This window comes from Alexandromys fortis, unplaced genomic scaffold, assembly GCF_014885135.2.
Source record: "Alexandromys fortis isolate MF-2015 unplaced genomic scaffold, M_Fortis_MF-2015_v1.1 scaffold_18, whole genome shotgun sequence".
NCBI classification, from domain to species: domain Eukaryota; kingdom Metazoa; phylum Chordata; class Mammalia; order Rodentia; family Cricetidae; genus Alexandromys; species Alexandromys fortis.
The window spans coordinates 9,972,432-9,984,401 of NW_026067897.1; the positions used below are offsets into that span (position 1 = coordinate 9,972,432).

Here is an 11,970-nt window from a genome sequence, read left to right on the forward strand (position 1 = left end):
TATACTTTCAAGGGTCTCATTAGCGAACATTTGGGCCGTTTGTTCCTGCAAATGCCCATGACAGCACTAGGGACTAACAGAGCTGCCTCTGGGCCTGTCTCTAGCACAGCATTCATGTTCTGAATATGTCACCTTCTGGAGGCTGTGAAGGAGATGGGGAGATGATGCTGAGACTAAAAGCCAGCCAGCTTCTCTGAATTGTGTTTCCTAGGTGACATCTGTGTGCAGGCTGATGCCTACCTTTATTTCTTCTTAAGTGGTCCAAATGGTTTTAATCACTAATAGCAGCCCTGTGCCGCTCCTGCTCCCTCCTGCAACCCCAGAGCTTAGCATTTGCATGAACATTAGCTTCTTAGAGAAGACTGAGATCCCAGCGAAGAAATAATGCTGATCAGAGTTGGCAAGGAAGGCACTAACAGATGTAGAATTCCAACCCAAATACTACAACCTCTGTCCTCATGTGAGGACACAGAAGACACCCTAAACTTGACCTGGAGGCTACTATGTGCTACCAGGCTCTGAAGACACATCTGCCAAGACAGGGAAAAGCCAGGCCTTGTTCCAGGGTTTGCATCGTCCTGACCCTTCTGCACAGGGCTGGGGACCACTGAGCAGAGCTCTGTCTTCTGGCAGGAGATGGCATGATGATGTTGTGCCAGAAAGGGGACATAGTGGCCTGGCTGTGTCACCTGCTGTGTGTTTTCTAGTGGGAAGAATAGTGGATGTGAGATGCGCTGTGTCCGAAGGGTGGCCAGAGTGTCCCTTCACTGTGTTCATAATTGGGCATACATACAGCCCTGTTGGGGCTGCAGGAACACACCCTGGGATTGCATATTAAAATGGGAGTCTTCCTTCAAGATCTCATTGCAGATTGCCTAAGGATCATAGTCAATCTTCCAAAGTTACTCTGGGAATAAATCAGAGCAACGCTGGCAGAGGGTTTGAGTTGTTGCTCCCAGAGTACAGTAAAACCCAGTGCTGAGGCACAGATCAGAACCTCAGTCCCCTCCCAGGAGCATTGCTAACCAGAAAAACCCCAGAGGCACAGATCAGGACCCATCAAGCTACTGCCCAGTCTCTGATTCCTGATGCCCATCATTGGCAAGGTTACCCCCAGCAATGTTTCCCTCTTGCTTTTTTTCCAATCTGGATCCAGTCTCCCACCAGAGAGAACTTTTCTTTATGACACTCTTGCTTGTGATGAGCCAATTCTGCGCTGACAATCTGTTTCTCCTCTTAGAACAGTTGGGGTCCCGATCCTGAGGTTATGAGAAAACCAAGGGCCAGCAGCTCCAGCGTACAGAGAGCCAATTGAAGCTGATACTTGATGAACACATAACGTGGAGCCAGCCCAGCCTAGTGCTAGCTCAGTGACCTTGGGCAGGCCCATACACGTCCTCTTTATCGGCCAGTCATATCTGTATAGAATAAGCCAGAAACGAGCTAGGCCGCATCAACTTACGTGCCAAACCCTTGTTAATCCATGTGTAAATCCTTCTAAAAATGAGCTGGACCACCTCTTATCATTGACAGCATTTAGTTGGTCCTCAGCCAACCAGCCAAGTGCAGGCCCACTACTGTCTGTCCTTCTATCTCTGGAAGCCTAGACCTTCATCTGAGCCTCTCAATGGAACATCCCACTCAGGGAAGCCCTTATCCCATCCCCAAAACCTGTTGGGTCTTTTTGGTGATCTGTATTATGAATCCAAGACAGCTGGTACCATCTGTGAAATGCTGTGAGCCAGAGCTATGAGAGATCATGGCACATTCTCATCTCAGAACTTTCCTAACACCCAAGCCTGGGAGAGAGGAGAGAGAGATCCAGAGAGCCAGAGGACTGCCGCGCATCCCCCAGAGGCAGAGAAGGCTTCCAAGTTCGTCTCACTCAACCTGTAAGTGAGGGGAGATGACTGAACGGGGCCCTCAGCCTCCGGAAGGGACTCAGGGTGTAGATGGAGTGAGCCGCAGTCACTTCTCCTCAAATACTCTTTGCAGATAGGATTTTACAGCTTCCTCTTTCTCTCAAATCTCTTTTGCTCTCGCGCTGGGAATCCGATGGAAGTCAGGGCTTCACAGCGGCCAGGCCAGCACCCTTACACCGAACTAAATCCTTCACCTTCAAATCTTAAGCAGCACCACCAAATGAAAGAACTGTACTACAAATGAGGAAGAGGAAATGGAAAAGGAGACAAAAGCGTAGCACCGTAAGAGTTATAACACACATATCAGGATGTGGCAGGATCAATGAACAGCGTGTTAGGATGCATAGTTAGTGAGGCAAAGGTTAACAGGAAAGGAGTCCAGGCACGCCCCTTGGCATAAGTTTGAGTGAGGTGGTTCCAGTTGCCAATTAACAAGCATTGTTACGTGTAGCCCAAAGCTGGTATGCAGATCTGAATGGAGCTGGAGGCCGTGTGTGAAAGCTGGACCCGATGTCATAGGCTGCTGTATTCCTGTCTGCCCCTGAGTTCGGTGTCTGCTGCTAGAAAGAACATTTGTATCACATTTTCGGTACTTTCCCTCAGGAAAGGAAACTGAGCAAACTCTCTCTTTCCTTCAAGGTGTTGGCTGGACCATGTCTTCCAACCTGGAATCAGCGAAGGACATGCTTGTTTTCTTAGGAAAGTCGCTGTTTAGTATTTTGGAGGCCCTACTTTTCCAGTTGATCTCCAAGCCCAAGAAGAACGTTGCTGGTGAAATAGTCCTCATAACAGGAGCTGGGAGTGGCCTCGGAAGGCTCTTAGCCCTACAGTTCGCCCGCCTGGGAGCTGAGCTCGTTCTCTGGGATGTGAATAAGGAGGCCAATGAGGAGAGCCTACAGGCAGCTCGGGAAGCAGGAGCCACCAGAGCGCATGCCTACACCTGCGACTGCAGCCAAAGGGAAGAAGTGTACAGAGTGGCCGACCAGGTACATCAATGGGGGTCTCAGTGCTTTCTGTGGCTTGTGAGAATCCTATGCAATTACATTGGCATGCATCAGTATTGCTCATCGGCCTCTCTGTCTTAGTGCCTTCCAATTGTCTCCAATATACCTCTACTTCAAAACAACCTGGGGGAATAAGAATTAGAAATTTTTTATTCTTCTTGTATGCAAAATGTTTTTGCTAAAAACCCTGCATGTAACATAGCCCTATAAGGTAAATTACTAATCCTCCTCCGAAAATAAGAACAGGGAATCTGTGCAGGCATGGAGCTTCTTTTAGGAACAGAGCTGATAACTGACAAAGGTATGGCCAGGACTTGAGTTTCTTGATTCCTGTGTGGCACCCTGTGCTCTGGATCACACCCCTCACACCTGCCAACTGTATTAGTGTAGTGTAAGAAGGAATAACATGTGGAAGAATCCTTCTTCGAGGGGCCAGAAACAGATGCCAAGTGCTTTGTCCAAGATCAGATAGTTAGTATGTGGGCACTCTGTACAGTCTGAGTTAAATCCAGGATAGGTCCACCCTCCCCTTCCTCATGCCTTCCATCAGAATATGTGCTTTTTACAGGTACTCATAAAAAGACAAGAATTCTCATCCTGAGAATAGTTATTTGATTTTGGTGGTAATGGGGCTTGAACCAAGGGTCTTGGTGCTTACTAAGCATTTGCTCCAGTCCTGAATTGCATCCAAAGCCTCTAAACCAATGGTTCTCAATTTCACAGGGGTTGCATATCAGACAGTTATATTACAATTCAAAACAGTAGCAAGATTGCACTTATGGAGTAGCAACGAAAATAATTTTATAGTTGGGTCACCATAACTTGAGGAACTGTATTAAAGGGTCTCAGCATTAGGAAGGTTAAGAAGCACTGCTCTAAATACTTCCTTGGTAACAACAAAATGAACATTTAAGGTTTTAGGAAACTGAAACTCCAGCATATTGGCAGAGAGGCTGTTAGTCCATCAATGGGCAGTCTGGTCCCTCCTAAGGACTATTGTGCCCTTATATGCACAGCAGGATATATATATATATATGTGTGTGTGTGTGTGTATGTATATATATATGTGTGTGTGTATATGTATATATATATATATATATATGTCACATCCTTATATCCACACTGGGTTGCATACACCATGCACTACTCTTTTGGGCCAACTAGGGGACTTGGTGCTAGCCTTTCTACTTCCCTTCTTTCTTATCGCTTATTCCAGGACAGGCTGTCTGATGCTGTCTGAGAATCTGAACCTGATAAGCTCAGCCAGGCTCACTCTGGGAGCACATCTCAAGTGCAGTCAACTGGTCAGCTGTAGCTCTTTACCTAGGAAGCACCTGTCGCCTAACATGCTGATTTGCACTGACTACAAACACCCTCTCTAGCCAGGCTTCAGCATCATGAGCCTGTCCTCACACACTGAAGACCTTCGTCTCAATGGCAAATTAGTGCAGGGTTCTATAAATAATTTCCTCCCTGTCTCCTGAATCTCTACCAGACACTTGACTTCTGAAATGGTCTACCATGTCATAGCCTCTCTCGTGTTTACCTTTTGTCACTTTGTGGTCTTGAGCAGCCCTGACAATGTGCCCTTCTGTACTTAGGAGGAGCTACTCCACCCATGAACTCTCAAGTCCACTTCTTCTAGACAGCAGGAGGCTAAGAATTTTTAAGGCTTGTCTCCAGGAAAAAAAAATGAGCAAGGAGAAAAATTTGAATTGATACACCTTGTGTTTTCTTTTTCATCAGTCTTGCTTGGTTTTGAGAACTTGTGTCCAAGAATCATAGCTTAGCCATGAGTTTAGAAAGTCCAGTGTTGCTTCATGGTACATCTGAGTGACAGGTTATTTCGAACAGTAAAACATGAGTAAGCCAGGGCTACTTAGTTTTTGTTTATCCTTGATGTAGCACTAAGGGATCCTAGCTATTTATTTACTGACTGTGGCCTTCAGACAATCAAATCACAAACAGTTTGGTTTATCATATCTCTGCTTAAATAGCATCTTCTCAAACTAAAGATAAAAATGAAGAAAGAAAAGAAAGGAAAGGAAGGAAAGGAGGGAAGGGAAGGGAAAGGAAGGGAAGAACAGACAGACTAATATCCTGAATTTCATTTGTTGTATCTGAAATTTTCTTAAAATTAGTAACTGATTCCTGATTTCCAGAACTGTGGACTGCCTGGCCACTAACAGAAGAGACATTTCTGCTGCTATGAACTGATAAGTAGGGAGTGGGAAACCTGTGCTGTTGGGACTTCACATCAGCCGTCCTGGAGCTTCAGAGTGAGATCCTAGCATGATTGACAGCTCAGGGCCTTCCAGCAGGTTCTTTTTTAAATCTCAGATCTCTTTCTGAGGGTTTTGACATTTGCTCCTTGTGGGGCAATCTAGTGTCTACTCTTGATTACCATTTGAGTTGAATTTGATGAACTATGATCCACTTCCCAGAGCATACATGTATTTAGATTTTATCCAGTACTTTATGTGAAACCTGGTACAGAATGCAGGTTCTCACTGTCTCTGTGTCCACAGACCTAGTCAGCTAAGGGAAAATCCAGCCGTGTCACTCAGATGCTGAGGCCAGGCCTCCCATAACAGCAGCATCCAGCTTCCATGGTGACATGTCCTCGCCAGTACCATTCTGCGGTACTTGATGTACTTCAAACTATCCATTCTGTCAGGTGCACACACACACATGCACACACATATTCATATGTACATGTGCACACACAAATATACCCACACATACATTGGTGTACACGCACATATGCGCAGACACATATACTCATATGCATACATGCACACACATGGGTACACACACTCACAGCTAGAGATACAAGAGGAACTGCCGTGAGTCTCCTTTGTGACACATGGTAACTCCTATGGGTCATTCTTTTTCAGTGGTTGGGGTCAGGTACTGCTAGTGTGTGATTTAAATGGCACTGATGAAACAGGGGACACAAAGGAGAACATAGGGACATTACCAGCTTTGTCATCATCCTGGAAAGGCTCACAAGCGCTAGGAACCAAGATGACTAACTGAAGGCTGTCAGAGAGGAAGGGTCCAGTGTTACACCTTCTAAAGCAACAGTGCCTGGATGCTATTCCAAGCTGGTATTTCAGCAACGAACATGACTCACAGATCTTGTTCCTAAAAGTTCGAGGTGGAGAGAAGAAAGCCAGTCTGCTGAGGAAAACAAGACAGGCAGATTCTAATCTGCCTTATGTTCAAGATATATATTTTCTTTCTTGTCATGGGCTCCTGCCTCCTCCCTCTCTCCGCAGATGCCAGGACGGGGTCTATGTGCTTTTTGGTTATATTAAAGCTATTCTTATATCTGTCGTTTGACTAGAGTGATATGCTACCAATTCAGAACACACAACAAGGTTCCTAGACGTAGGTGGTAAGGTGAGCTCAGAGTGGAGGAGGAAAGTGGTGTCATAGCATTCCCGTCTGTGCTGGAGAGAAGGAAGTGCCATGTTGGGCTTAGACATCTATTGCTGCAGTGTGGACTCTGTGATGAGCATGTAGATCCAGCCTGAAGTGCGGATCAAGACTATATAAATATTGGGAAAGAGATCATATACAGAAGTACTGCTTTGATGGTGGCATTCTTCTCATCCAATCCAGGTTAAAAAAGAAGTCGGTGACGTCTCTATCCTCATCAACAATGCTGGCATTGTAACAGGCAAGAAGTTCCTCGACTGTCCCGATGACCTCATGGAAAAGTCACTTGATGTCAATTTCAAGGCACATTTATGGGTGATTCTTTTTATTCTCGTACTAAATGCAAATTTACTCTGGCATTCAAAGTGTTTTTTCTCCTGCTCTATAACAATATTATCAAGGTCTAAATAAAACACACATCTTAATCATGGGGGAGGTTGGGAATCCACAGGGGTCTTTACACAGCCTATGGTAAGGAATTCACACAGGTCCTTACACAGCATAAAGTTAGGAACCCACATGGGTTCTTACAGAGACTAATGTTAGGAACCTACACAGGTCCTTACACAGCCTATGGATAGAAACCCACACAGGTCCTTACACAGCCTATGGTGAGGAACCCACACGGGTCCTTACACAGACTAAGGTTAGGAACCTGTAATAAGGAGGCTGCTAGTTTGTTCTCGGCCACTTAGCCCCGAAATAATCACACAGAAACTTTATCAATTAAATCACTGCTTGGCCCATTAGCTCTAGCTTCTTATTGGCTAACTCTTACATATTAGTTTAACCCATTTTTATTAATCTGTGTATTGCCTCATGGCTGTGGCTTACTGGGTAAAAATCCCAGTGTCTGTCTCTGGCAACTCCCTGAATCTGCCCTTCTTTCTCCCAGCTTTTTCTGCCTAGTTCTGTTCTGCCCTTGCCATAGGCTCAAAGCAGTTCTTTATTCATTAACCAATAAAAGCAACACAGTGACAGAAGGACTTCTCACACCAGGAACCCACACAGGTCCTTACACAGCCTATGGGTAGGAACTCACACGGGTCCTTACGGGAGAGAAATAGAAAGACCCAGATGTCAGAAGCTACTGTATCCCTATGGAATTACTTATTTTGTCCCAAATGTCCCCTCATTTGTGGGGTGTGTGTGTGTGTGTGTGTGTGTGTGTGTGTGGTGAGTTTACTTACATCTCTACATCTAGATAGTTCCGTTCCCCTTTGGAGTCCACTCCCGTGGCTTTCATGGCTGTTCTACTTCTGTTTCTCCCTAGTCTCCTTTTCTTTCTCTGCCATTCTTGTTTCCCTGGCCCCTACCGTCCTCTCCTGTGTGTCTCTTCCTTCTGGGTGCTTCATATCTTTGAAATCCTGTGTGTGACCAAGCATGGGCATATGACTTGATTGACAGAGGCTCACGTAACTGCCTGACCGCTGGGCTCCAGCTCTCACAGCAGAGCCACAGAGGGGCCACTGGACCCTGAACACAATGCTGCCTGTCTTCTTCACTTGATTTTCTGCCTCTTTCTCTGAAACAAAGCAGTGTCAAGCAGGTGACTGAAGAGAGGAGAGACTGGGCCTTTATAGGAGGCTGCTTTTAGTTCTTTCTATTTTAATGTTGTTGTTAGCTTTGATTTTTTTGGGGGGGGTTAGTTTGGTTTGTGTGTTTGTGTGTATGTGTGTGTACAGACAACAAACACCCACAGAACTGTTTCTCAAGCCTAGAACCCATTTTCCTAATCTCATTGTCTGTATCTGTGGTTAATTTCTGCTTGTTGCTCAAGACACCTTCCTCAGAAGTCCATTTCCCTTCCTGTACCACTTTTCTGTAGAGTCTCAGTTTGAAAATGAAGGTGTTCTGTATGACCGAGACACAGCCTAAGTACCCACTGTCTAAAAATATATTTTACTTTATGAATTGGTATTGAAAATAAAAGACCACCGTTCAAAGAAGTATAGACTGGTTTAAAACAAAGTTCTTCCTCAATGGAAGCAGTGTGTCTTGTGAACTGTGTTGAGGAAAGGTTTTAAAATTAGAATTAAGCCAAAGAAAGAAATGTAATACACACCAAAACAACAATGTCCATAAGTGCTTATGGGTTTTGGATTATGGCTGTCACAACAAAGATTTTCCTGCACCACGTTGATTGTGATCTTAATGTTGTACACACATATACAACATTATATACTGTATTAATATATTATACAAACAAAGCATTAATAAGGATAAACTGATTTAATATTATTGACATTTTTATGGTGAGATAATAGTTAATGGTATAAAATACTCTTTAATGTGTGCTTCATTTCTTATATCCATTGCCTTTAAAGCATTTCATTAGTTTAAAAAAATGTTTTACTCACAATATCCACATATACATCTGAGAAAAGCATAGCACGTGTTATTAAGTATTAAGGTCTTTCCTTTGCTCTTCTTAGACATATAAAGCCTTCCTGCCTGCCATGGTTGCTAACAACCATGGCCATTTGGTTTGCATTTCAAGTTCGGCTGGACTAGTTGGAGTCAATGGGCTGGCAGGTAAGACCATTTCTGAGCAACTTCAGCTTGCAGAATACCGCTAAGTCACTAGCATTCACCTCATGCCCTAAGAATAAAAAGGTCAACGCACTGAAGGTCTGATCAGGAATGTGGGCGAGACTTGCTCTACGCAGCAGAACTGCTGTTGATAGACGGACGTCAACCTGGACTACACGCTTTGGAGTCTTGAGGTCTCATGCAGTCCCGTCTACTCAAGAGAGAAGGGAGATGGGGAGGGAGGAAGAGAGCTCAGCAGCACAGCTGTGTTCAGAGATCAAATTCACTCGGCACTGTGGCAGGATGCTCAGGAGCCCAGCAGCCTTCCCCTGGACTTCCATTAGGTGGTCCCTAATGGAACCTACAGAATTTGGAAAGCAAAGGAACCTTCTCACTTCTCCACTGGCCAACCGCCTGCACGCCCTGTCAGTCTCAGCTCTCTCCCCACACCCAGCTGATCTGATAACCACAGTTGCCAAGTGAAAAAGAGATTCACAAAGATCTCTAGTCAAGAAGGCCTAACATGGGACAGACACCTCCTTCCCCTGGAGTCTGCCTCACAGAGTGTGTGCAGGTCACCGACACCCACTTCCCCTAGAGTCTGGTTTAAAACGGTTCTAAACTGTCACACTGACATTATCTATGCCTGTGTGCAAAACTGCCAGGGGTTTGTGCATCCCGGGGACATGGTAGAACTGACAGAGGATGTGACCAGGTGGAAGGGAGTTAGGAGGTCACTGGGACTGTGCCCACAGAGCGGAGGCTGAAGTCCTGGCTCCTTCCTGCTCCCTTCCCTGTCTCTCGACCGCCATGAGGTAAGCTGGTTTCCTCTGTCACGTGCCCATGCATGATGATATTGCTTTGCCTTGGTCCAAAAGCAACAAGACCAAGTAACCGTGAAGGAAAACCCTTAAAGCTGTAAGCCAAAGCAAAGCCTTCCTCCTTCCAAGCTGAGTATCTCAGTGTTTTTCCCAGGGGTGGGGGAGCTGGCAGAACCCTGTTCCTGTGAGTGGCACTGACTGGCAACTTTGTCTTGCTGTGTTCCAGAAGCTCATTACTGGCAATACAAGGTTTATGGTTGGAAGGACATTTGTTCCCACGTTCCACAGACCAAGCTGAGCATTCTTGCTTAGGTCCCTATACTACTTACTATTTTATGTATTTTGTATGTATTTGTACTTCCTGAGGTTATGTGATTGGAAGTAAGGACTGGCCATCCTATGTCCTGTGTCATAGTTGTCACAGGCTCAACAAATCAATGGCTTGTAAGTGACTCTGGCACTGTGGTCTAGGAGAGCATCCTGCAGTCTTTCTCTTCTCGGAGTCCACTCGGTTATTAACATATCATTTCCTGGCCCGTGTTCCTACTTATTGCATATTCCTCCCCATATAATCATTTTGAAATTGTTGCCACATCTTCTGTTGCAACTAGTATAGTGAGTGACTTATGTAATGTCATTTAAAAGGTTGACAATACAAATAGACCTCAGAGCTGTTATGCATCTGGTTCTAAATCACTATAATAAAGCAAGTCACATAACATTTCCAGTTACTCCAAGCAAATAAAAGTTATATAAATATATAACTATAATCTCTTAAAGGTACCATGCAATTATAGCTTTTAAAAAAGTGTTGTCCTTAACTTATTTTAAAATAAAGTTGTCTTAGTTGGGACTACTATTGCTGTGATGAAACACCACGGCCAAAGCTACTTGGGGAGGAAAGGGTTTATGTGGCTTGCACTTCAGCATTGCTGTTCATCACTGAAGGAAGTCAGGACAGAAACTCAAACAGAGCAGGATCCTGGAGGCGGGAGCTGATGTAGAAGTCGTGGAGGGTGCTGTTTGCTGGCTTGCTCAACATGATTTACACAGCATGCTTTCTCATAAAACCACTCATAAGGACCACCAGCTCATGTATATGACCACCCACAATGCACTGGGCCCTCCCACATTGATGACTAATTAAGAAAATGCCCTATAGGCTTGCCTAGAATTATGGAAGCATTTTCTCAATTGAGGCTCCCTCCTCTCCAATAATTCTAGCTGTGTCAAATGTACTTAAAACTCGCCAGCACAGTGGAACTGCTAAAAGCTGATGCTAATGATCACCTGAGCAATTGGAAAGATGGAGGCGGACTTGCTCAGTGCACAGCTGTCATTAACCTTTGCATCATGAAAAACTCAGTCCCTGAGCTGCATGGTGACAGAATGCAAGGGGCTGTGCAGACCTGGACAACAATTCCTCTCTCTCTCTCTCTCTCTCTCTCTCTCTCTCTCTCTCTCTCTCTCTCTCTCTCTCTCTCTCTCTCTCTCCCTCCCCCAGACTATTGTGCAAGTAAATTCGCAGCCTTTGGATTCGCTGAGTCTGTGTTTCTGGAAACATCTGCCCAAAAACAAAATGGGATCAAAACTACAATTGTGTGCCCATTCCTTATCAAAACCGGAATGTTTGAAGGTTGCACAACTGCGTAAGTATGCCCTTTTGATTTTAAAGGCGTTTACATTGACTGTCTGCCCACCCGATTGTACTCTTTTCTTGGAGTTGCTTGGGTCTTTTCTAAAATGTTTTCTGGTCCATGAGTGGTTTCAGAATTGTAGCTCACTGCTGATTGGTGCATTCGGTGTATCGCGAGTGTCCAGATATGTTCTGTGGCCCCAGATCTGCTTCTCTGTTTCCTCTCTCTGCCACCCAATGCCATTCAGGCTTCTTGCCTGAGCCCAGGTAAACTAGACATCATTAAAGGAAAACAGCCCCAAGATTCCTTAAAAGAACACCACATGTCTGGATTGACAACAGAATTCCCCAAATAACACCGTGTGTGGATCAACCCCAGAAAGGTCCTATTGATAGCACTACAGGCTGCAAGTTCAAGAGCCAGGGTGGAGTGAGGTGTATGGCCACTGTCTTGTTAGTTAGACCTTGTTGGCCAAGGGCTAAAAAGAGTGGGAAGGACAGAGGGAGGGTCCACTTCTGCTGTGGCTCTTCCCATAAGGGCACTAATCTCCTTCACAAGGGCCCACCCCCCCACCCCCCACCCCCCACCCCCACCCCCCCACCCTCCCGCC

General features: G+C 45.2%; 1 protein-coding gene across 2 annotated transcripts in view; it reads left to right on the forward strand.

Annotated features, from left to right (window-relative positions):
* Window positions 1-2,575: 2,575 nt before the first annotated feature.
* The window catches only part of LOC126486605 (epidermal retinol dehydrogenase 2), a 13,147-nt gene continuing 3,752 nt past the window's right edge, over window positions 2,576-11,970 (forward strand). The window contains exons 1-4 of one of the 2 annotated variants that reach the window (XM_050118916.1): window positions 2,576-2,908; window positions 6,554-6,685; window positions 8,806-8,905; window positions 11,228-11,372. In XM_050118916.1, the coding sequence (XP_049974873.1) occupies window positions 2,576-2,908; window positions 6,554-6,685; window positions 8,806-8,905; window positions 11,228-11,372 (710 nt within the window). The remainder of the gene's footprint in view (window positions 2,909-6,553; window positions 6,686-8,805; window positions 8,906-11,227; window positions 11,373-11,970) is intronic. The other variant, XM_050118925.1, reaches the window with a different exon arrangement.